This window comes from Notamacropus eugenii, chromosome 6, assembly GCF_028372415.1.
Source record: "Notamacropus eugenii isolate mMacEug1 chromosome 6, mMacEug1.pri_v2, whole genome shotgun sequence".
Lineage (NCBI taxonomy): Eukaryota > Metazoa > Chordata > Mammalia > Diprotodontia > Macropodidae > Notamacropus > Notamacropus eugenii.
This window is the reverse complement of record NC_092877.1, coordinates 365,423,674-365,450,557: the sequence shown is the minus strand read 5'-3', so window position 1 is coordinate 365,450,557 and position 26,884 is coordinate 365,423,674. Positions and strand designations below refer to the sequence as shown.

At 42.7% G+C, this 26,884-nt stretch overlaps 1 protein-coding gene across 8 annotated transcripts in view; it reads left to right on the top strand.

The window, feature by feature from the left end:
- SCHIP1 (schwannomin interacting protein 1) overlaps positions 1 to 26,884 on the top strand; it is a 200,360-nt gene that overhangs the window by 147,073 nt on the left and 26,403 nt on the right. For 7 of the 8 annotated variants that reach the window (XM_072618613.1, XM_072618614.1, XM_072618615.1 and 4 more), the window contains one exon: positions 12,553 to 12,671. In XM_072618613.1, coding sequence (XP_072474714.1) covers positions 12,553 to 12,671 — 119 coding nt within the window. Of the gene's footprint in view, positions 1 to 9,884; positions 10,083 to 11,243; positions 11,281 to 12,552; positions 12,672 to 26,884 lie in introns of those variants that run through there. The other variant, XM_072618619.1, reaches the window with a different exon arrangement.

Genomic DNA, 26,884 nt, shown 5'->3' with positions numbered 1-26,884 from the left:
AAATTTATTTACACTATTTTCTGAAACATGTGTGCATAGATGTATATGTGTGCTATAATAATTTTTTTTAAACAACAGTTGGCCTAGGAACTGCTCTCTGGGTCCCATTATGTTAAAAGATTAGGGGGAACCACATGAAAAATTAAAAAACTGGAAAGGACACTATTTAAAATATACTCAGAGTTGTGCTTATGTCCTCTTGAAGATGAATAGAAATGAGTGTTTGTTAAAAATCACGATAAATAGCCACTATCCTAGTTGAGGATTCCTCTTACCATCCAATTAAAAGGGAAAAGTAGGATTCTGTCCTCTCTTAGCTCTTACAGATTCAGGTCTCTTAAGGGCTGAAGGGACTTTGAGTTACTTGAAATATTCTAGAGTTAAACAATGATTAAATAGCGCAATGGTCATGCTCATTTATACGGTGCTTTACAAAGTGCAGGCAGAATCATGGGATTGGATCTGGTGGGTGGGTGTCTGATTCCCAGTGTAGACCTGAAGATCATAGAAACTTAGAGATGGAAGGAACCATAGAGGTCATCTAGTGGTTAAGTGGTTAAGGTGGTTAAGTAGCAGAATCAGGGTTTGAACCCAGATCTTCTGACCCCAAATCCAGAGGTCTTTCTGCTGTATCCTACTGAGAGTATTCCAGATGAGTGAGGTTTCCAGTTACACATTTCAGCAATTTACCCTGGCTAATGTTAGCTGGCTTCACTTAATTTTTTTTTTCATTTAAAGGGAATGGGGTTGCTGGTTAACTTTGCCATTCCATGAAGCTACTGTCCTATACCTTTCCAGGGACTACTTCTTTTTATGTCTAACTTCCAGCAAAGGTCTTGGTGCATAATAAGTGCTTAAGAAGTGCCTATGGAATTGAATTCCTGCTTTTATAGCCAAACACATAGAATTGTCTAGACTCCTTGCTTCTATTTCCTCCCCTTCTAGTCACTTCTCTATGCCCTTGAGATCTGCCTTTCCCACCACTAGACTGAAATTGCTTCCTCCAAGATCACCAATCATCTCAAAACTGCTCAAGCCAACAGGCTCTTCCCAGTTCAGTTGGTTGAGCTCTTGGCAACTTTTCCCTCCGCTGACTGCCGGAACCACTCTCCTTACTTGCCTTCTGTGACCCTGCTCCTTTACAGGCTCCTCTGTCTTGGCCCCTCTGCTTTCTCTCTACATTCTCTCCCTTGGTGACTTCATCATCTCCCAGAAGTTCAGTTATCTCTATGAAGATAAATCTCCAGTCTCTATATCCAGCTGTATTCTCTCTGCTTCATGTCATTCATATATTGCCAATTGTTTGTAGAGTCAGGGGCTTGGGTTCAATCCCCAAACCTGCCACTGTGTTACTTCAGGCAAGTCAGTTAACATCTCTGTCCTTCTCTTTCCTCATCTATAAAATTGGGGGCAGGGGAGGTGTCAGACTACATGACCTTTAAGGTCAACTCTGATGCTGTGATCTCAAACTGACCACTTCTAAATCAGAATTTATATGTTCCCCCCAAACCCATTTGTCCTCCAAAGTTCTGAAGTTCTGTTAATAGCAGCACCATCCTTCTGGTCACCTGGGTTTAAAATCTTGGAGTCATCAATGACTTATCACTCCTGTACAAAAACCCCTCTATCCAAACAGTTGTCAAGTTATGTCAGCCTGACCTCCACAATGTCTCAAATGTCCACCTCCTGCTGTCAACGTACAAAGCTTCTGTTCTACTCTAGGCTCTCAAGGGCAGCTAGATGGTTCAGTGGATTGAATGCTTGGCTTAGAGTCAGAAAGAAAGACCTGTGTTCAAATCCTACCTGAGTTCAAATTTTACCTCAGACACTGGCTAGCTGTAGGACTATGGGCAAATCATTTCATCACTCTCTGCCTCAGTTGACTTATCTGCAAAAAGGAGATAATAACAATACCTACCTCACAGAGTTATTGAAAACATCCAATGATAAATGCTTTGCAAACCTTAAAGGGTTATAGAAACGAGAGCTGTCGTCATCATCACCACCTCCGCCACCATCACCATCGCCTTCACATAGACTTCGCTAGGATCTCTGAACTGGTCTCCTTGCTTTTCGGTCCTCTCTACCCCCTCTATTTTCACCACCATTCAATGCTTTTTTAAAGGTGATGAAGGGGGTTCTTTTACATTGTAAACATTTCCAGATTTCTCCTACTTTATGAAAGGTCTCTTATAACAAAGAAAGACTTCAATAAAATTAATACTATGGTGGCCTCAGCTGAAACTGTGTGCAACGTTTCACAGTAGGAAACATACTCCCTCACAGACATCCCCCCACGCTACCTCTCTACAAAAATTTACAGATAGCTGTTTTCTCTTGCTGTCACATCCTACCCACTGGGGGAAAAGGAAAGAAAATTTTCTTATAACAAATATGCATCATCAAATAAAACAAAGTCTCCCAATGGCTATATACAAAAATATGTTCGTGTGTGTGTGTACATGTATATATATATATATATACACACACACATGCAAATATGCATGTATGCATACATGTGGGGGATATGTATAAATATTTGTATGTATGTCTCATCCTATGCCCTAAGTTCATCCATCACCTCTTTGTAAGGGAGGTCCTCTGGAGCCATGGCTGGTCATTACGTTGATCCTTGTTCTTACAGCTTTCAAAGATATCTGTTTGTACAGTATTGATGTTTCATTTCTGCCGATTTCATTCTTTATCAGCTTATAAAATCACAAAATTGTACATTTTTCTAACATTGATGTCAAACTCTATCTGCCACATGGCCCCCTAATTTATATTCCTACAGCATAGACCTAATCTTGTCACTTGCCTACTCAGAAGTCTTCAAGGACTCCTTCCTGACTCTAGGATAAAACATGAAATCCTCAGTCTGGCATTCGAAGCCCTCGATAGCCAGCCTCTCACCTACATTTCTAACTGGGCTTGCCATTCAAACTCCCATCTCCCACTTCTTGAAATGACTTGGTCTTTCTTTTTTGTTGTTGTCACGCACCTTTCGGTGGCTAACATCAGGCTGCCCAAGTACTAGGTCAATCTTTTGTCTTTGTATTGCACATTTTAGGTAATTATTACATTTTTAAGTGGATTATAATTTGAGAGTTGGTCTCAGTTTTTTACATTGTGCCCCTCCTTCTTTCCTTCTTGCCTTTCTCCCTCATTTGCCTACTTTTCCCTTTTCGTGATTTCTTCAGTCTTTCTGTTCTCTCCTTCAGGCAAGTAGGTGGCATAGTGGGTGGAGTGTTATACCTGGAGGCAGGAAGATCTGAGCTCAGATCCTGCCTCAGACAAGTCTCTGATAAGACAAGTGTGTAATACTAGACAAATTAGATTCAGTTACATCTGTAAAATGGGGGTAATAATAGTATCCATATCCCTCGGTTATGGTGAAGATCCAGTGAGATAAGTATAGAAAGCTCTTTGGGAGCCTTACTGTGCTATAAAAGTACTGGTTTTTATCATTGTTGTTAGGATGATGATCATCATTATATTAATATTATTATTAATTATATCTCCCTGGATCCTGACAAGCTACTTACAGCCCTGCTTCCTTTAATTTTACATTTTCCACTATTATCATTGACTTTGATGTTGGATTTTCCTGGCTGCTGAGCAGCCAAAACCTTAATGAACAGTTAGGATGTGTTTTGCAGCATCAGTGTTGGCTGTGGTGTAGACAGTGGGAGGGTGATGGAGAGGGGTAGACTTTGCTTTGTACTTCAAAGATATCCCGGTGGATAAGATAGAGGTGACCTCACCAGCAGGGACAGTCTGGCAATGTAAAAGTATGTATTAGACTTGGGAGGATGTGATGAATTATAAAGTTGAGACTGGCCTTGAAGCATTGTTTATACAGGAAGTCATGGAGATAAACACGATGATCTCAGAAGTTCCTAGCAACCAGTCTGACATTCAGTCTTGTCTTACGGGAGGAAAACTTGGCATCTTTCTGCTTTTCCTAACCCCATTTTAGGATCTGATACTGAACTTTGTGATCTCTTGCTTTCCTGGCTTTCTTCATTTAACCCCTAAATTCCCATATATATCGAAGAAGGAGGTTAACCCTCCCATTCAGTCAGCCATAGCTCCTCCAGGATGTGCCAGCATATTGAGCACAGAACCCATGAATGCCTGTGACTTTGGTGATTTGGCCACCATCTGATTCCAACCTTGACCATCATATTTCTTATTATTGCCTTTCCTGCATCCCCAGCCAAATTGGCGACTAAGAATGATGGAATATTTATTAAGCACTTACTCTGTGCGCTGAACAGGTGCTGAGCATAAAAACTTAAATGGGGGCCAGCACCTGCCCTCCCAGAACATACATTCTAATAGAGGACGACAATACCTAGAGGAGAATCACATTCAGGGAAAGCCGAAGTCTCAGGAACGGTAAGTGGAGCAGAGCAAGAGGAGAAAGGCAAGGCAGGGATGGACCAGGTGGCAAGATGTCAGGTTGGCAGGTCCTGTTCTCCTGGGAGATGGCAGGATTGGATAGGAAGCATGGGCTGGGTCCATTCTCCATGGTGGGTTGGGCGCATTTTCATTCACCCACCAATCAGGATGGCTCAGCCCCGGGGCAGAGTCCCAAAGCTGAATGAATTCAGTCCCTCAGGATGAGGGGAGAAGACATGGTCCCTGGATATCCCAGGTTACTAGTGATTTCTTATTCTTGGCATGAATTCATGCAAGCTGCTCCCTACCCCAGCTAAAAGGCATTTTCTCTTCATCTCTGCCTTGCAAACAATCCTTCTCTTCTTTCAAAGCTCAGAGAAGGGGCCAGGCCTTCCCTGGTTCCCCAACACTCACCCTGCTTGAATTTGGAGAGAATTCTTTGCCTTCCTCTCTCCTTTGCAAACCCTCCCCCTTTTTTGTTCATTCTCATACAGGTCATCTACTCCTTTATAGTGTGGAAGTACCTCAGTATTAGGGAGGGTGCCATATTTTAGCTTTGTATCCCCATTGCCTATCAAAATGCCTTGGAGAGTGGCTCCTTACTACATGTTTTTGTTCTGTGCAGGTGAAATAAATAATTTATTTAAATGAGCCTATAACTAGTCATCATAGGGTAGTACCATGGCTGACCTCACTTGGCAATGTCTACCTCATGAAAAGATATTCATATTTAAAAATGAGTAATAAAAGACACAATTCTCACCCTTATGCTTATTAAGAATCATCTGGGCTGGAGTCAAAGGTCCCCATTCCTCTGCCGGGCCTAGAACATGCCAGCACTCTGGAAAACTCACAACTAAAAAGGAACAGGGTGCCACTGGGCACTTGAATATTCTCTCTTGGGCTCTTCAGGTTTCTCAGCTTTTGAAATGTCTCATCCCTCCTGTGACTGTAGGTCTTCTGTGAGTTGTCACAGGAGACTTCCGGCTCCCTAGCCATTATGAGATATATGAGGCCCATTGGTAGTTTGGAAAAACTGCTGGCCTGGGAGCTAGGGGAATCAGATTCGCCTCCTGGCTCTGGGACTAACAAGCTAAGAGACCTTGGGCAAGGGAATGAGCTTCTCTGGATTTCAGTTTCCTCTCTGTAAAATAAAGAAGTTGAACTGAGTCCTGAGCTCCCTTCTCCCCTTAAACAGTCCCATTCCAAAGGATTGCATTTGTATATTGAACCAAGGAAGTTGTAATCATGAATCTTTCAGGAAGACTGTTCTTGGATTACAGGTTCCTGTTAGATACCTTGTTCCCCTCCATGATCCAAGATCCAAGTACAAATGACACTCCATCTCCCAAACACACTTTTGCCCTGGCTGTCCCCATGCCTCAAATGCCCTCCCTCCTCACCTCTTCCTCCTGGTTTCCCCTGGTTCAAGACTCACCTCAGCTCCCACTTTCTGCAAGAGGTCTTCCCATCTTCCCCATTCATAAGTGTCTAGTATGAGGGCTTATAATTCAAAGACCAGAAAGAACCATAAATATTAGAGATTGGACATGTGTTTAATGATTGACAGAAAAGAAAAAGTAGAAACTTCATAGTTTGGTGGTACATTAAATTCTGAAGGGGCCTCCCCCACCCCACCTCCAATCTTACAGATGAGGCAAATAGAGAAGCTGCCCAAAGTCGCATGGCAGAGGCAGGAGATGGGACTCAGGCCCCTCACATTTTCCCTTTCTTACAGCCCAATCATGCGCCATCTTTGTGCATTCATATAACATTCTTTGTCCTGCCATTCTCTAGATGACAGGCACCCACTTTGTTTATAAAGTTGTGCTACCACAAGGAGAACTGCTGTGAATATGCAGCTCCATAGGGGAACTTCCATTCTGTTACCACCCTTCTCAGGGATGGGCCCAGTAGTGTGGGGTTGCTTGGTCTAAGGGTATAAATGGCTTGGTGACATTTTCCCCATGATTCCAAATGGTTTTTCAGATGGGTAACCTGTGACTTCACTCTGCTATTATAGAGTTGTAGCTATATTTGCTATATTTCTATGGAGTAACCTGTGCATGGGTGGGGAAGGGAGCAAGAGACAGCTTCTTTTATTAGAGAAAATAGCATTACGCATCAGGGCTCCAGATTCTCAGCCTGATTCCCTGCAGCTTCTGCCCAGGGTGAGGATGCCAGAAATCACGAGGCTGGAGATCCCATGGAGGCCAGGGGCTCATGCTAATTGCTTCAAAACAGACCATATGGCAAAACCTGGGAAAAACACAAACAACTTACAAACGAAATTAGCCTCATTCTGGGGCCTTTTGGGAATGTGCCACATGAAGTTAATTCTTAGTCAATTCAGATGGAAGGTGTGTGTATGTGTGTGTGTGTGTGTGTGTGTAGATACATGTATATGTATGTAGCATACTAATTCACATACAGCTATTTAATCTTTACATTAGTATCAAGAAATGTGTGTGTGCATATGTGTATATGTATATGTGTCCATGTATTATAGCTATTTAAACCATACATTTGTATCAAGAAATTTGTAGGGGAAAAGAATAATATTAGACCCCTGAATAGCAATTCTGAGCCTAGACCAAAGCAGCATGGAAGATGCTCTCAAAGGAATTTTGTAAGATGGATTCAGCTGGGAGTGAGGGAAAGAAACCTTGGATCTTGGAATGATCCTTGAGATGCACAGGGGTATCCAGAGGCCATTGCTGGGGAATGAGCCGTACAGGGGCCAAGTAGAGATGGGAGAGCTCACCTGGCTTGAATTAGTCACTGTGGGGAGGAAGGGCACCATCTGGTAGCTTCCTAATTTAACTAATTATGCTTGCTAACTAGTGCTGGGTTCAGTTGTTTTTCTACCTGCTCAGGAGTAAGCCACCCTTTGAATTTTGACACTCTGGGACAAAGACCCAGCTGACCCACCTCAGCTATGGCTCTCATAATCACTTATTCCTGCTTCCTTCCACATTCTAGGATGGAGTTTCCTCATCTAGACAGTAAGAGTGTTGGATTAGATGTCCTATGAGGTCCCTCCTGGCCCCATATGTGGGCCAAGATACAGAAGCAAAAGTAAGTGGGGCTTATGCCCAAGGGACCTAGACACTTCTCTGATTGGGTCAGGAAAGCCCTCGTGGACTTCACAAAGGGAGAAAACGTTGGATTTCTAAGGTGGGATGGGGTTAGTTTGAAGAACTAGGATTTGAGCTGAGAAGCCAAAAATAAAGAAATCTGTCCTGATCTTCTCCAACTGCTGATCCCCCCATGCCCCCGCAAAATGACTCTGTTTATTCCTAGTGAGTCTCTTTCTATTTATTTTGTGTAGACTTACATGTGTCCTTGCAAAGCTCTTAGCATGGTGCCTGACACATAGTAGGTGCTTTTTAATGCCTCCCTCTTTTCTCCCCCATTCAAATGAAAGCTTCTTGGTCAATTGGACAAATTGGAAAGGGGAATCAGCCATTGGGAGGTGGGAGCCGTCTGTGTCCCTGTTTACTTGGATTGACACAGTGGAAATACCATTGAGTCAGAGTCCACAGACCTGGGTTCAGACTCCACTCTTGCCACTGACTACCTATGTGACTTTTGGCCAGTCATCTAACATTAATGGATCACTTTTTCTTCATATAAAATTGGAGAGTAGCATGTAGAATGAGCTCTGCCTCTGGAATCAAAGCCTGGGTCCAAATGCCACCTCTGATGCTTACTAGCTATGTGACTTTGTGGCTGTATCTATACATACACACATGTGCATGTGTATATAAATATATATATATATACACACATATATGTGTGTGTGTGTATACACATAAAATACATGGATCTCAGCTTCCTCATCTAGAAAACAAGATGGTTGGGTTGGATCCCTCTGAGGTTCTTTCCAGCTGATGGTCCCAAAACAGTTTTGTCTTTATTTCTCTTTTACCAAATATCATTTTTTGTAATTATTTACTTTGAGCGTTGACTAGTACGAGTCCTCTCATGATCATCATGATGGTGATGATGATGACGATGACGATGACGATGGTGGTGGTGATAGCTAGCATTCATATCGCGTGGCACTTTAAAGATCTGCCAAGCACTATACACATGTTATCTGATTTGATCCTAATAACAACCCTGTGAAATGAATGTTATCATTATCATCCCTACTTTACAGTTGAGAAGACAGACTGGGAAAAGCAAAGGGACTCTCCTAGGGCCACACACCTAGTGTCTGAAGCAGAATTTGAACTCCAGTCTACCTGACCCAAGTCCTGTGTGCTATCCACTGCCCTACCTAGCTGACTATAAACACAAACATTGGTGGGGAAAGGCAGTGACAAAGGGGAAATTGGGTTGTTTCTGAAAGGTTCTTGGACTCCTACAACCCCACCACTAAGCACTATATTGGGCAGACCTCCAGCTGACCAATTGCATTTGCAAACTCTTCAGCCCCGGTAGGGATGAGGGGCTATCGTGCCCTATGACTCCACAGGACTGTGAAGCGTGTCAGGTGTGGGGATAGAGATAGCTAGAAGAAAACATTCCCTCCCCTCCCCCCATTCCCTACCCTGCCCCTTGTTGGTGCCCTGTGGCAAAGCCCTGTTAGCCTGGGGCAAGTTCCAGTTTTGCTCTTGTTAGAGTCTTTGTGAGCCTTGGCAGTCTTGCTACAGAAGATGGCACAGGGGAATTCAGCAAGAGGATATGGGCAGTGATAGCCCAGGGCTAAATACAGCTGAATCCAAAGATCATTTTAGTTTTCTTGGGCTCTGAACTATTTTCCTACTTCAAAAAGATGAGACTGTGTGCCTCAATTCCGATGGAAAGAAGGGATTTGGAACCAGAGGGCAAAGAATCCATTCCACCTCTGATGTTTACTCCCTGCCTGACTTTGGACAAGGGACTTATTAGCCTCTCCTGGCCTCAGTTTGCGGAGCTCTAAATGAAGGGGTTGAATTAGCTGGTCTCTGAGGCTCCCTCCAGCTCTCAACCTGGGAATCAATGATTCTTTGCTTTTCATAATCACAACCAGCCTGAAGATGCTGCCATGTGTCTTTTGAGTATTTCCAAAAGCTGATTTTTCAGAGTTGTAGTGGGCATAGCTTCTTCCAGCCACAGCCAAAAGAGATAGATTTGCCAAACCTCCCCATGTGCTGGGGAGATACACAGGCGATGTGCAGCTGTTCCTCTCCCTGCCTCATTGATCTGGGCTCACAGGGTCAGAGGAGGGGAGAACCCAGAGGACATTATTCCTGGGAAAACAATAGGGCTTTGAAACTTACAAATGCATATAGATGCCCATGGGCTCACTCAGGAAAAAAAAATAAAATCATCTGCCCTCGACTGCAGCACATTGATTGAATGCAGAATAAGTGATGCTGAGTTTGACACTAGCCTATGATTTGAAATGCTTGGAATTGTATTTGCCCCCCAATGGAATTGTCTAAGAAAAAAAAAGAAAGAAAATATAATGTATAATGATATATTTGGCATTGGTCTTCTAGATGAGGTCAACATCCTTATTGAGAACGCTGGCTAATGTTTTCCATAGACAAAAGCACCCAAAAAAGAATTGGAGCACACGAGCATCCAAAGATGGGGTCTCGAAGGCTGGAGGCACTGAGCTTGGTGGCAACAGACGATGCGGATGCTGTGAAAATGAATGAATATTGTCTGGCCTTGAGGCATAGGTATTGGGGTAGATTTGGGATTTGGGTCTTGTTTTTTAAAGCTTTCCTCATTTCTAAGCTCTCTGTTAATTAAAGGGTTACAAAATGTGCCCGTCAAGAGAGTTCCATCTCCGCAAAGCCACAGATCTTTGATGTGCAGCAATGTTTTTAGTGATGAGCATCCTGCTATACTCAGAAAATGAGTAGTAGTGGTAAAGACAACCACAAAAAATAATAATAAACAGCTACCACTGGCATGGCATTTTAGCATTTTATACAATACTTGGCCAAACTCTTTCCATACATTCCCCTCACTGCTCCTGACGAGCCAGTGAGGTGGGTGCAATTATTATACCCCTTCTCTAGAGGCAGAAAGAGAAGCTCCTAAAAGGAAAGAGATCCGCCACACGCCACACGCCATGCCATGCAGCTAAGTTCCAAAGGGGCAATTTAAACCCAGGTCCTCCTAACTTCAAGACTGATAAGCTTTCCGGCTCTGCAGCTTTGCCTCTCAGTAGGTGAAGATAGAGAATAAAACCAAGTGTTTGCTTTGAGGGATCAGTTTGTGTTCAGGTAAATTAAAATATAGAATTATTTAAATATAGAAATCTATTCTATATAGAACATAGAATAAAATATAGAAATCTGCCTCCCTTCATTCCCACTTTCAGACTAAATCTTCCAAAGCATGAAATCAAGAGTATATTCCTGCATCTTTTTATTTCTTGGTGCTTTAGCTTCTAGAGAATTTCAGCCAACTTTTTCAATGAGGATATTGACCGTAGTCACACCATCAGGGCCAAATATGTTGTTATGCATTGCAATTATTTTTTCTTTGACAAATATTTAGTATTTAACAAGTATTTAACAAATATCTAACAATATTTAACAAATACTTATTTGGACTTTTACACTGTGTAGCATAGGGTAGTGAAAAACATGTTGGACTGATACTTTGTGGTTGATTAAAAAGAATAAACCGATGCCTTTTTAAACAGAGAGAGAGAGAGAGAGAGAGAGAGAGTTCCAGTGACTTTGCTTTTGTAAGGAACTCTCCCTTGTAACAAAGAAGTACAACAAATTGTGTGGCCCATGACATCAAGATGATGACATGACTTGCACTTCAGTTTATTTGACTGAGGGAGGGCTGTGCAAGGTCACCAGCCTCACTTTCTCCTCCAGAGCCATCAGGACGACTGGAAGTGGCCCAGGATGCAAGGTGAGACCCTGGCCATTTTAGGCCAATTAAGATGTATAAAGCACTTTATATACATTACCTAATGTGAGCCTGACCAAAACCCTGGGAGGTAGGTGTTATTATTATTATCATTCCCATTTTGTAGATGGAGAAACTGGGGTGGAGCAAGGATAGGTGATTTGCCCAGGGTCACCGAGATAGTAAGTGTCTGAGTCAGGATTTGGAGTCAGGTCTTCATGACTCCTGGCTCAGTTTTACTCACTCTGCTACCTAGCTACTTCAAATTGTAAATCAATTGTGTTACATAAAGTGCCATAAAAATGCTAATTATTAATTTTTTCCTACATTCAAAACCTTGTAAAATCAGGATGGGTCCTGAAGGCAGGGTAGGAGAGATGTTGAATTTTCAGTAGGGTGGCAGGAGTGCCTAGCATGCTCTGGGCACTGGAATGCATGTTCAATGATCAACTAGAGGAAAGAATGTTGGGGCAGGGAAAAGGGGTTGACATGTATATGCAATAAAAATGGTGGCATGGAAATGGAACTGGATTTGGAGTTGGAACACCTGGTTAAATTCTGGCTTTACCTTTTGTGTCTATGTGACCTTCACTATTCCAAGTCTCAGTTCCCTCCTCTGTAAAATGAGGGCATGATGACTGAGGTCCCTTTCTGATCTAAATCTATATTTCCATGCTATTGACACAAAGATCTCTTAGTTTGAAAGGAATCATTTCCTCATTTAACTTTGTTTAGACCAGTTGACAGGTAGAGAGAAATCTTCATAGTCTCATTAATCAATCAACAAGCATTTATCAAGCCCTACTACATGCTAGGTACTGTTGTAAATGCTGGTGATACAAAGAAAGGCAAGAAAAGTAGTCCCTGAATTCAAGGAGTTTGTGTTCCAATGGGGACACATTGTAAGTTGCCAGGTACATACAAGATTTGTATGGTGTAGACAGAATGTAGTCCGAGCTGGGAAGGTGCTAGCACATTGATGGAATGGGAAAGGCCTTCTGAAGAATCACCTTGTCCCCTCTTGCCAAAGACTGCATCAAAATAATGACCCTGATTCCAGAGAAATGACGAAATGAAATGAAAAATTAAAACTGATTGCAGAGAGGGGTCAGTCCAGGGCACGGAGCCAGAGCCTCCCACAAGCATTTCTGCTACTTTTTGTTGAGTCAGCCACGTGAGCATAATTCCTTTCTAGTGTTACAGATCTAAGAAACTTAGCCGTGAAGTCAGGCCCAGTGCACTTATCGGTATTTGGTTTTGTTTCCCAAATTTTAGGCACAGAAAAATGAGAGAGAATCCATCAGGCAGAAGTTGGCGCTTGGCAGTTTCTTTGATGATGGCCCAGGAATTTATACCAGCTGCAGCAAAAGTGGGAAACCAAGCCTTTCTTCCCGGTGAGTTAACTGTTCCTTGGAATCACTGTCTCTGATACGTCGACTTGCACGTGTACACCTGCCTAATCATTTTTTACATCTGCCTAAAGTTGGACAGAATGCATCTTAAATGAAAGATGACCTTGACAAAGCTTTGGAGAATGGCATCCTTAAAGTGGCCTTCTAAATTCTAAATTTTGTTGTTGGATTGAGTTTTAAGGTTGTTTTTTTTTTTTTTAATTTTTATTTTCCAGTGACCAAGTTGTCTAAGGTCAGTTTTCTATCTTTCACTTTTCTAGACCCATTTCAGTTTAGACTTAGTATTTGCCAGGGTGGAATTGAGCCACCATGAGGCAGCCAAAGCAAGGTGGCAGCCCACCAACATTTCCATTAAGCCTTCCCGAAGCTGCCAGCAGCATCCGTGCCATGCTGTGGATGGCAGGGAATGGGGGTGATTCTTAGAACTGCAGGGTCCACACTCTGGGATTCGTCTTCTCATTTGTCCCCAGGCTCATTTTCGTGAAGGATCATTTGGATTTATTTTAGGTTCTGAGGCCCTGGGGGAGCAGGGAATGCAAAGAGGGCAGAAGCAGCTGGAATGTGGGCACTGGCATCACCTGTACTCCTTCAGCAAAGTGGAAACAAATGAGTTCAGCAGCTAATTCACAAGAGTCAATAATGCAAGTGTGCTAGCTGCTACCCTATGGGGTGCCTCCCCACCCCCATTTCCAGCTGCCTCCTGCTATCCCTGGGGTCCCTGTGCCTTATGGTCTCACTCTCCAGCTGAATGTGTAAATCCATTTCAGTTAGGAGTCTGTATTTGTCAGAGTAGAATTGAGTCACACTGTGGTTCAAGTATTGATTGAATAAGTGCCCCCTCCAATACCTTTTTTTTTAATGGAAATCAGGATTAAGTGACTTGCTCAGGATCACACAACTAAGTGTCTAAAGGTCAAATTTGAACTCAGGTCCTTCTGACTCCAGGACCCTAGATGCCCTGTCTTTTTCTTTTCTTTTCTTCACCTCCACATGCCTCTTGAAGCAGATAGATGGCACAGGGGATAGAGCACTAGACTTGGAGTCAGGGAGACCTGAGTTCAAATCCTGCTTCAGATACTTACTGTGTGACTCTAGGCAAGTCAATTAACCTCTCTTAGACTCAGTTTCTTTGACTGTAAAATAGGAGTAATAGTAGCCCCCCCCCCCCAGGGGTGAGATAAGGATTGATATAACATATATAAAGGACTCTATAAATGCTAGTTATTTCTGTTATTACTACTTTTTTGTGAAGCTTGCCCATGGCATCCACATCCCCATTACAGCTGTGGCTATCCATGATTTGCAAGGCTGCCCAATCTTTTGTTCTTCCATTTAGGATTGTTTTTAAAAGACCATTACTCTAGGACAACTCTTTAAATATGCTCTGATGGGTGGTGTTTCTTCCAAATGATGATCCTTATTTTAAACGAAGATCCTAGGACCACAAATCCAGAGCTGGAAGGGAACTCCAAGGTGGACTGGTCCAATCTCCTCCTTTTATAAGCAAGGAAGGCGAGGCCTAGGGAATGTACGACTGCCAAGGACATACAAATAGGAAGGATCAGAGGTGAGATACGAACCTGAGTCCTCTGACACCTGTTCCAGTGCTTTCAGGTGGTAGCCATAGTAACGAGATGCTGCTCTCACCTTGAGTTTCTAGATCCCTCTTCAACTTAGAAACGTTTCCTTTTTCCTCCAAGGTCCTCAAAAAGACAAATAACGTTCTTCATGAGCAAAAACCATTAGGAGCTCATCCTGTCATTTGAGGGGCAGATTGTAGCAAGATACCATAATGGAAAAAATCTCTAGAGTCCAAAGACTTGGATCATCCTCTTATAACTATTGTAACCTTAGGCTGTATCTCTTCATCTTTCTGGACCTCAATTTTCTCATTTGTAAAATGAGGAGATTGGTCTTTCCAATTCTTTAATTGCACAGCTCTGTGACAACCATGATAGAACACTGATCGGTATGGGCATTCCTTCCACCAGAGTGGATCTCACCTCACCCTCTCCTTCTTCTCCCTGTCTTCTCATATCCTCCATAGACCATTCTTGTAAAGATTTTATGGGGATAAGAAAATAGTAATATGGACTAGAAGCTGCTGATGTCTTCTAGTTTGTCTTTTTTTCTAATAGTACCATTCATGATCTGTTCCATTCTTTTGGAATCTTTACCTCTCTGAAATATATTAAAAAGTAATCCCTGATGGCCTTAAAAATGGTCGCCTCTAAAACAATTCCTTCTGTGCGTATTCAGTCAATCCAGCTGCTCTTCTAGATGTTGTCTCCATGTACCATACTGATAGCACAAGTGTTACAGTTCAAATTTAGTTGCTTTATGACCATTATGGATGATGACACTAGATCATTATAAGCATTCTGACAAATTAGTTTTGTTTTGGAATCTTTCCTCATATAGTCATAAATTTCGAACTGAGGGAAACCTTCAGGGTCATTTAATCCAAACCCTTCATTTTGCAGTTGGGAGCTAATAAAGGCAAGTAACTTGCCCAAAGCCACACATTGATAGTGTGAGCCTTGAACTCAGGTCTTCTGACTCCAAACCCAGTGTTCTTTCCATCACACCCACTCTCGTGACAGGTTTTAAGAAGAAATCAGCCTCTCCAGGTCTCATTCTGGATAAAATGTCCCACATTCTGTGTTTTTTATCTCCCTTCAAATTATTTCTACTCTAGAAGCAGAGTTTAGTTACCCTCCCACCATGCACCAACCAAACATGTCATAGACCATTTTATGGCCCTCTTAGATAATCCAACAACTTTTAAGGCTATGTATCATTAGCACAGAATTGATTCTTTGTGTTGAAGGTATGAGACATCTGTAAAGAATTTAAGAGGCTCTTGTACTCCAGGGCCATTAGGAATTAGGCAGAATTACATGCAAAGAATAGAAGTGATGGTTAATAACTCCCAATGATAATCCCTGGGTTTCTATTACATACTTATGGATAATTCTTCTACCTTATGGGTGTGAGTTGAGTATTTTAAAGTGTATTAACAGTTTTAGTTCATTTTCAAGCAAAACCTGGGAAATACATAGTCATATATGACCGAATCTCTCCTGGGAGGCCTGAAAGAGCCCAGTGGAAATGTGAAACTTTATATGAGAAAGAAACAAAGAGAGTGAGAGACAGAGAGGGAGAGAGACAGAGAGAGAGGTGTGGAGAGAAAGGGGGAGAGGGAGAGAGACAGAAAGAGAAAGAGGGAGGGGGGAGAGAGAGAGAGAGACAGAGAGACAGAGACAGAAAGAGAGAGAGAGAGAGAGAGAGAGAGAGAGAACCAACTATATTGAAGGCAATAGTTCGCACTTTATAATAACAAGGCAGAGAAATTAATAGTCAATAAACTGATGACTTACTTGGGCCTCCCTGGGACAGCCTTTCTTCTTCTGCAGAATGAGTGGGTTGGATTAGCTTTTTAGCCCAAGGACACTTTTAGTCTCTTAAAAATTATTGAGCCCCACCCCCCAAAAGAACTTTTGCTTATGTGGGTTATATGTTAAAAATTAAAATGTTTTACTATTATTATGAAAATCATTTTGTCCTAGTGGGTCCCTGAAAGAGTCTGGGGGACCCACAGGAGTCCCCAGACCATACTTTGAGAAGCACTGGATTAAAGGAATCTCAGGGGTCCCTTCTATGGGCAAGATTTGGTCATTCTTCTGAAGAAATATGTCCAAGTAAAAATCAAGAGTCGGCATGGTCTCCTGGATCATAGCTTGAGCAAGATGGCTGACATCAGAGTTAAAATAAAATACAGGAATATATAGGGTTCCTGTAGAAGATGTGTTTGTTATAACAGCATTCTTTTCTTTCCATGGTCTGTCATACAAGCTTTTAACTTTTTCTAAAAAAATTATTATTGATGGCATTTCTTTTGATGACACCTTCATTTCCCAACATATTCCTCTTCCCCAGCCAGAGAGCCTGATCTTATAACAAAGCATACAAAAAGCATCTCAGCAAAAATGATAATCCAGAAATCCAGTACAGCCAGATATGTAGTACTCCACCTCCATGGCCTCCCATCTCTACAAAAAGAAGGGGCACCCATTCCTTTATCTCTTTTGTAATCCATACTTGATCATTATAATTAGACAATATTCCATTTCGATTTCTGTAGTTCTTCTTTCCATTTCTCTTGTTGGCATCCTGCTGTATATTTTCCCATTTTGATGACTTCATTTTCGTATTTCTATAAATTACATTACCTGTTGTCATTAAATTTGCGTCTACTCTATAAGAATCCCATTCAGACAGAATCAGGGGCTTAGAGAGTGGCTATTTTCTGTTGCTTCCCTCCTCGCCTGGTTGGTGATGCCACCTCAGTTGGTTGCCCTGATCACTAAGCTCTTCGGATGTTGCCGGCTTAGGAAGTTGTCTTTCTATCAAGTCTAACACGTTGCATAATGTAAGTGGAAGTGAAACTTAGAGTAACCTTCAGAAGGACCATGAACGGCCAACCGCTCTTGAAGGATGGAGACTTTCTACATCCTTTGACTCTAAACCTTCCTTGCTTATCCTTCTGACTGCTCCCTGAGGCTCAGCCTGAAAGGGAGAAAATACAGGCAATGCTTTTTAAAATTCTAAAAGCTGTTCAATGAATGTTCTCAGGCAAGCCTTAAAGCCTTAAAAATATTACTCTGACCTTTGTCATGCTTTCACCAGCAAAAAAAATCAACCACAGAATTTTCAAGGGGGTGGAGGGGCCAAAAATCAGCAAAGGAAAATCCCTCTAAGTGAGGAAGTCTCTCCAGATCAGGAAGGCAGGCATGATGATTGCAGAGGTGGGCACCACCTGGAAGGTCAACTCCTGCCCTGACACATACTGTGTGACCCTCCCTCCCTCATCAAGCCCCTCAACTTAGTGTGTTCATTGAAGGACTGTAAGTAATAGAGGATATACTTACGAGCATTGATAGGGGAGTTTCTTTCCTGGGAGCCTTACATGCTGAAGAAATCACAATCTAGTCCAAAAAAAGAATTATTATATTTAGTTATATTTTCTTTTAAAAATTTTGTTTCTAGATAATTTAGCATGACTTTTTATACCTCTGTTTATCCTTTTCTTAATCTAAGGGATAGAAATTTTCCTTCAGTACTAAAATAACACAGGACAGGATAAGCCTTTATAACATAAACATGGAAGTTTTACTTTATATTCTGGGTCTGTGACATTTGAGAGGAAATTAATATTGTCGAGAAACCACTTTAATGAGTAAGACTCTCTCCTGTCTTCTCATATCTCACCCCACCCCTCTTGTTCACTTGTGTGTCTTGGGCATCCTTTCTCATAAAGCAGAAATGTAATTAATGGAGTTGTGCTCTGAGAAGAGGAAATGTTGCAATTCTCCAGGCACTGGGGGAGATTGTCAGGAACAGAGATTTCCCCAGGGGTCTGGGGTGTGTTAGCAGCTGCTTTGGTGGGGATCACAGCTTACATGTCACCACGATTCTAACATCCCTCAAATACAGACTTCTGTATCTTTCTTGTCCTTTTCCAGAGCTACTGTATACAAACAGAATACTCTATTTCAAATGAAAAAAAAATAATTTTCCTTCAAAGTTCTTTCAGAACCTTTGGATACAGTATCATTAACAACAAGTTCATGGATGAGTGAGTGTCTGTCGGTGTGGTATAGAGATAAAAACAAACTCAGACCTCATGGCTGTGTTTATCTGACTGTGGTTTACATGGCAAATCAGACCAAAGTGATTTTGGAGAAAGAAAATTATTTGCTTTTTGTCATCAGCAGTAAGGTATATGTGCTCTCCTATAAAGAAAGGAGCCAGAATGTTTTTAATCAACTCCAAGTGGACCGTGGAAAAATAAGCTTTGTTTCAAAGCCGTAGTATACCTTAGTCTGGCAGACCATGGAAAGAAAAGAATGCTCTTAGAACAAACCCATCTGTAGGAACCCTGCGAAAAATCTTTAGGTGCTTATCATTGCTTTATTTATACAATTAGTTTCCTAGATGAAGGTGTAAACTTGAGTCATATCCAAATGATCACAAGTTCCAAATTAGTGAGAGCTGAATGACTGACTCTACTGGAAAATTCAGAATGGTTATTAAGCTGTTTCATGCCCAGATGTCCAAGGCATACCCCCTGATGTTCTCGAATATTGCCCTTTTGAAGGATAACTTTTGGGGTGGGGGGAGAAGATATAACATATTAAATCTGATCAAAACCAATTGAATTATGAAAAGTAATTTTATTCCTTTTCCAGAACTGAAAGAGAAGCACATTTCTATTAGGGAGCATTCCTTTATCTAATAAATAGCTACCTTTAAAGCAGTGTCACAGGCCCCGGTTTAATTACGTACAATTAATTTTGTGCGAGCTCATTTTGACGTGCAGTTAGCAGCATCACCAGCTGGACCCTCACTTGTGATTTTTTTCTTTTTGGTCACCCATGAGGACTAAATTGCTGGCATTTATTATAAGGGAGTGGGAAGTGGAGAGGAAAGGGGCAAAGGGCTGCTTTTTATATTTTTTAATGGCTACACCGGACAGGAGAATGTTAATTAAAGTATCTTCTAAGAAGTATTCATCTTTAAAGATGAAGATGCATCTTTTGTGGGTAGCCCTGGGGATTTTCTTACCAAGGCCCTAATCCTCACTGTGAGCTAGTTGCTTATAAGGTTAGGTGTGTACCCAGCGATGGAAAGAAAACCAGCATCTTTCACATTTGCCGTTCCATCCATCCGTCAGTATTGGGGGAAAATCAACAATGGTAGCCAACATTTATTTAGCCTTTAATGTTTGCAAAAGAGAGGGAAAGTAGAGGTAATGGAAGAGAGCCAGTCAAGTTAGAAATCACTTATTAAGTACTTACCATGTGCCCAGCACCGGGTTAAGAGCTGAGAATGCAAAAGTGAAAGATGGTCCCTGCCCTTAGGGAGCTCCCAGTGTGATAGAGGCAACATGCTAACAAAATAAAGACAAGATAAATTGGGAGCAGTCACAGAAGGAAGGCCCTAGAATTAAGGGGATCAGGAAAGATTTCTTGTAGAAAGTGGAATTTTAGCTGGGAATTGAAGACAGCCAAGATAGGGTTGGATCCAGCCATGATTGAATTCCCATCGCTGCCATATAACTAACTGCCAATTTCTCAGTGCCCTGGGCACCTCTCTAAAACTATAAATTGCTGAGCAGTCACCAGTCAGCATTGGTGGAGGGAGTTTCCCCACTGGGAACACTCTATAGGCCTGAGTCAGAAAATGAAAAATGTCTTGTCACAAGATTCGAATATTTACACACTTGATCTCATTTGACTGGAACTGAAAAGGGGAAGGGGACGCATGCCTCGGAGTTGGATCTGGTGACCTCGAAGGTCTTTTCCAGCTCTGAACCTGAGGATTATCCTTTGATCCTCACATCACCCCTGTAATGTAGGGGATTTGACCATCTCCATTTTACACTGGGACAAGAGAGACCCAGAGCTTGTAAATATGAAAGGCATGATCCAGATCAAAGACTCTCACCATTGCACTAAACTTCCTCTAAAACTCAGGAGTTCTTACCCTTTTTTTATGTCCTGGACCCCTTTGTCAATCTGGCAAAGCTTATGGACCCCCTCTCAGAAGAATGTTTTTAAATCAAATACATCATATTACAAAGGAAACCAATTACATTAAAATTCAGTTACCGCAATATTAAAAAAAAATCCTTAATGTCATGGTCCTCAGGTTAATAGCCCCAGTTCTAAACAAAAGGTGATCTAGTATCCCAGTTTCACTTTTCTGTTTAGTTGAAATGCAGGCAACTCCACAAACATTAAAAATTCCAGGATATAGTCAGATGAAGGAAGGAATCCACCTAGATTGCCTCATTAAGCAATCCAATCAAACAAAGCCCACAGAGCCCCAAAAGGACAAATGTTCACAAGTTGGTTTAATGATATAAAAATGTACTTTGGGTGGTGAGGGGAGGGGAGGGTGGACATCTCTAAATGGATGTCCCCTGGATTAACAAAACCAAGCAAAGGACACTCCTTTAGCACTGTCCTGGTCACTGGGAATACAAGGAAAGAAGCTTATAGTCTGAATGGAGAAACAACATGCACATATATAGTTAGAAGAAACACAAGACAAACCAAGATAACATGGTAGGGAATGAGGGGTCGAGCAACTGGGGGGCAAAGGTGGCATTTGATCTGATTCATGAAAGAAACCAGTGATTACAAAAGGCGAGGAGGGAGAGTGTCCCACCATGGGCGATGGCCACTACAAAGACATGGAGATAATAGATAGAATTCTGGGAAAGAGGTTTGCTAGGAAGGGCAGTCTAGCTGGAAACGACTGTGTATCAGGTTGGGGCCAGTCTGAGAAAGGCTTGAAATACCCCACCCACCGGAGTTTATTTGTGATCTTTGAGGAAGTGGGGAACCACTGGAGTTCATTGAGCAGAGATTATCCTTGTCCTTTGGCAGCAGCTGTGTGAAGGATGGATTGGAGTAGGGAATGACTTGAGGCACAGAAACCAATTGAGAAGCTATTGGAATAAGTGTGGGGAGAGGGGATGAAACTGGGGAGAAGGGTTGTGGCTGCACAAGTGGACAGAAGGGGAGGTACACAAGAGATGTTGCAACAGAGGGGACAGCATAATTTGGCAACTGATGGGATATGTGGACTGACTTGAAGATTAGGCTCCTAGAGGACTAAAAAGATAGTGGTGCTTTCCACCATTTAGAGGAGCGATGATAATGAGTTCCATTCTGGGTATGTTGGAATTTGAGATGTCTTAGAGAAATCCAGTGTGAGATGTCCAGTAGGCACTTTGTGATGCGATGCTAAGGAGAAAGAATAGGGTATATAAATTTGGGGATCATCTGCATAGAAATGAGCCTTAAATCCATGGGAACCAATGGAATCACCAAGTGAGAAGGTGTAGAAAGAAGAAAGAGGAACCAAGACAGACCCTTGGTCCATCCACAGATATGGAATGTGACATGGATGATGAATGTACAGAGGAGACTGAGGTAGATCAGACAGCTAGGAGAGCAGTGTCAGGAAAACTCAGCGAGGAGAGAGAATCCCAGATAATATGAAGGTCAGAAGTGTCTCATGCTGTGGAAGTCAAGAAATACAAGGATCAAGAAAAGACAATTAATTAGCTCTGTCCAATGAAAGATCATTGGGAACTTTGCAGAGTTAGGCACATGATAGAAATGATGTCGAATAATTTCAGTCAGGAGGTCTCCTACTCTGGTCATTAAGGCTTTGACTTGAGATAATTGCATTGAGAGGTAGAACTAGAAGCAACCTTAGAGGCCAAGTCCAACCCCTTCCTGTTACAAAGAAGAGAAATGAGGTCCGGAGAGGACCCATGACTTCCCCTCTACCCCATGGAGAGGATCAGAAGCAGTCTGCATAGACGTATAAACTGTATAAACCACACGACCTCATACAACCGCTTCTCTTTTCCCTTCTCCCCTCCTTATTCTCTTTCTGCTTCCTCCCTCCCTTTTTTTAACTTCTAATGACATCCTCACAGTTTTGCAAAAATGTATGCCACTTCAGTTCTTACTTTTTTCTTCTCCTAAGTTAAAAGAAACAGAAATTGTATTAAAAGGAGCCCAGATACAAAAGAGACTGATGCTTCATCCCTAGTACCAGAAAAGAAGCATCATTCAAGGCAGAGAATTACCCAGCATGCTCTCTAACCCTCCCCCCTTCCTACATTAGCATCCTGTGGTTCCAAGCATAATCATGTGTGAGTGCTTGTTAGTGATGGAAATGGACCCAGGCATAAAACAGCAGAGCAGTCATGGCCCTCCAGAGAACCATAGGGAAGGCATGCAGGCTGAGGCCCCATAGATGAAAAGCTTTGTCCTTTCCAAACTTTCATAATTATCCTAAAAAGTGGCTTCTGTGGTGATGTTAGAGCCAAAGCTGGCAAGCGCCGAAAACCGCAGCCAGCTTGTTTTTCGAGTGACGAGAGGATTTTATGGCCACTTAACAGGGCTAGCTTGTGCCTGTGTCCAGAATCTGGGCTTTTGTCCTTACTCCGAAAAGGAACAAGAGGAGAAGAGGGTATGGGGCATCATAGGGGTCAATATCTGGGGCTGGAAGAGACCTCAAAGGAACCTCAACTTGGCAATCCCTTCATTTTACATTTGAGGAAACAGGGGCCCAGGGAGATTAAGTGACTTCCCCAAGGTCACACAGTGAGGAGGCATCAGAAGCAGGATTTGAACCCAAGGCTTCTGATTCTAGAACCAGTGCCCCCTCTACTGGACCTCTGTCTCCTAAGAACCCTCTAGAGAAAAAGGAAAGTTTCATTCTACTGCCTCCGTGACCTTCATTTCTTTGCTTCTGGGCATTTTAAGGAGGTGAAGGAGGGGGTCAGTTTTCAAGTTTGAACCACAGTACAGAGGGTTGGGGAGGGACATCATCTCCTCTCTCCAGGTCCCAAAGTATCCTTCCCATGATCAGGACTTAAAGTCTGCCTCTGAATGGTATGGTGGGAAGAAAAGTGGATGGAGAGTCCAGATGTTACTTGTTTGAAGTGAAGGCCAGTTCATGCAATGACACATAGATGCAGGATGAAATACAGAGTCTAAGGAACAACAGGAAGGCAGTTTGTTTGAACGCTGGAATGATGGTTAACGCAATGATAAAAGTGACTCCTTTTTGTAGCACATTAAGGTTGGCAAAGCACTTTACAAACATTGCCTTCTTTCATCTGCACAGTAACCTTGGGAGGAAGTGGTAGCATTTCCCCCATTTTACAGATGAGGAAACTGAGGCAGACAGAGGCCAAGTGATTTGCCAAGGGTCACTCAGCTAGTAAATGGTTGAACTCAGAATTTCCTGACTCCAGGTTCAGAGCTCTATCCACTGTCACGCCACGCTACCTGGGAATACTTCCTGGAGGACTGGACTGTGAAGGAAAGGAGATGTGTCATCAGGGAGAAGAGGAAGGAGAGAGGGGAGTGAGAAACAAGAACATTCTTCATCCTTTGAGGGATGGAGGGAGGAAAAAGCACCTAGGGTGGAAAAGCCCAATTTAAGAAAAAACTATCCTGATGGTCCCTGTAGAATATGGTAAATGCCCAAACAGTTAATCAGCATGCATTCATTAAGTGACTGCTGTGTGCCAGGCACTGTGAGAATGGGAAGGAGAAGGTGGATGTAAAGAGAATTAGAAATTCAATCTACAGCACTTGGAATGGGATTGAATTGGATGTGGGGGCGAGAGAAAGGGAAAGCCAAAGACATTTCAAGCCCAGTTGACTGAGAAAATGGTAACTCCCTCAACAGAAGTCAGGAGAATAGGCCTGTGGGAGCATATGATGAATGAAGCTTTGCAAGGGTTGCGCTGGAGGTGCTGATGGGCTACCCAGCCACAGATACCTGCAAGGCAACTGAAAATAAGAAACTAATGATCCAGGGAGGAGACAGAGACATGGTAGTCTTCTGTAGAAAAATGAGTTGGGAGTATATTCATGAAATCCCTAAAGGAGAAAAGCCAGAGAAGAAAAAGGGACCCAAGACAGAACAGGCCCACTTGGACGCTAGTAGAGAGAGGCCCACTTAGAAAATGCCCACAGCCAAGGAAGCATATATCCAATGAGGCAGGGCCCCATTGTTTTTGTCTTCTCATGGTGTCCTTGCTCCCCCTCACGCACCCTCACCTGGGACTGAAGAGCTAGTTTGCTGGGCTCCCCATACCTATTCCCTTTGCAGCTCAACTCTGGACTGTCATAGCCGCCTCAGCCCCTCATGACTCACTCCACAAAGGTCTCAGATCCTTTGGATGCTGACATAAGGAAGAAGTCACTTCTCCCTCCCCTCTTTGTCACTCTTCTAGCACCTATCTTGACGGGCATCATAAAGCATGATTTGCTTTTCAGAGGTTACCAGGGAAGTGACTGATTTTTCCCAGAGCCCTTGATGAGCTGCAACCCCCTCCTCGCATACTGGAGGAACTTCCTAAAGGAACAAGGAAACATAAACATTTCCTTCACATATTGTGTATGGATCATTCTCATCTTGTAGGCCCTCTACCTTCTGCAGATAGGTTACCATTTATGTGCAGTAAATGTTCCACTCACAAAGTGCAGAATGAGAAACGTAAAAAGGATTGGCATGCTGCTATTAGGACACCGTTGGGCTTGGATCATGGGTGGTGGTCGCAAATTTAGCACTGTCTTCATGATTTTCTCCAGGATTGTTCCATCACTGAATCCATCTATGAGCATCTACTATGTGCCAGGCACTGGGGACCTACTATCTGCCAGACAAAAAACAGCCCCTACCCTCAAGGAGCTTATATTCTAAAGGGGGTGGGCACAATGTGAAATTAAACAGAGGAGCTAATAGACAGGGCAGCTAGTGGATAGAGCACTGGGCCTGAAGTCAGGAAAATTCCTCTTCCTACATTCAAATCTGGTCTCAGGCACTTATTAGTTGTGTGACTCTGGGCAAGTCACTTCACCCTCATTTTCTTCATCTGTCAAATGAGCTGGAGAAAGAAATGGCAAACCATTCCACTATCTTTGCCCAGAAAACCCCAAATGGGGTCATGGAGAGTCAGACAACTGAAACACAACTGAACAACAAACTAGCAGACAGGAGTTGCCTAGAGCTGGAGCCAACAGAGACTGGCAAATGGTGAAACGAGGCAAGAGATTCAAGGAGAGAGGTTGGAGGAGAGACTGGGGTATTGTTCAGGCCCCCCTCCTCCACTTCCGACTTCCTCCCAACCCCAGTGATCCGAGCTGTTGGATTCACCTAAACAACGCATCCACTAATTCAGCCCCAGTCATAAATGGAAAAGCACATTTCAATGCAGCAAACATGTTCAGAATCTCCTGCTTTGTGTTGAACAGTGGGTAAGACGCTGGGGATGTGCAGACCAGAATTTCAACACTGCTCACTCTCACAGGGCTTCTGTTCCCCAGGGAAAAATACCATGGACACAGATAAATAAATAGAAAATAGATGCTCAGTAAATACAAAGTAATTTGAAGGGGATAGCAGAGTACTAGCAAATGGGGTGGGGGTGGGGAAGGAAGGTTTATGAGAGGAGGAGACACTGGAGCTGAGCCTCAAAGGAGGTAGTTGCTTCTAAGAGGTGGCACCAAAGAGGGAGAGCATTCCAGGCACAGGAGAGGGAGAGAAACCTGTGCAAAGACCCTGAAATGGAATATCTTACACAAGGAATCTCCAGTAGGCCAGCAGATGGGGCTTCTGAGGAGGAATACTATGGGTCATCCAGTCTGGACAGACTCACCAGAGCCAGGATCTGTAAGCACAGAGCCAGCAAATTCACATAATAACCATCCAGCAATGCAAGTCAGCATCAAGATTCTGGCCTCAGGCCTCTCTTGTTTCAGGATATTTGAGGTCTGCTAGAGAGACTGTTGTGGTGCTGTAGAGAGCTAGCTTCCCAATTCAGAATCTTTACCACAATCTCAATGTGTGACCTTGGGCAAGTCATTTTCTTCACTTGACGCTCTGTTACCTTAAGACCATGAGTTGTGGAGAAAGTGCTGATCTGCATTGCTAGAGGGAGTTTCCTTATTTGGAAGATTCCATTATCAATCAATTATCTATCCCACACATCTAAATCTCTCTATCCTAACCTATCCTAAAATCCATCATAGGTTACCAAACAGGGCAAACCTGGGGGCTCTGGAATGATTCGGGGGGGGGGGGGGGGATAAGAGTACTCTTGAGTGACACAAATTTCAAAAAAAAAAAACATTAACGGGTTAAAGAAAGTAGATTTCCAGGAGGGCCCTGAGTAATTTCTTTCTTTCTTTTTTTTTTTTTTTGGAAAAGGGTTAGTAGGTCATATAAGTTTGGGAACCTCTGAATTTTATCCAATCAAATGAGATCATATTTGTAAAGCATTATCACAGTGTCTGGTACCCAGTGGGGTTAGAGGCAGCTAAGTGACATAGGGGCTAGAATCAGGCCTGGAGTCAGGAAGACCTGCCTTCAGACACTAGTTGTATGACCCTGAGTAGGTTACTTAACCAGTGCCTGCCTCAGTTTCTCCATCTGTAAAATGGGGATAATAACAGCGCCTACCTCCCAGGGTTGTGAGGATCAAATGAGACAATGTTTGTATATGTACCTGGCACATAGTAGGCACTTAATAAAGGCTTTTTTCTCTTCTGTTATGGTAGGCATTTAATAAATGCTTATTCCCTTCCACC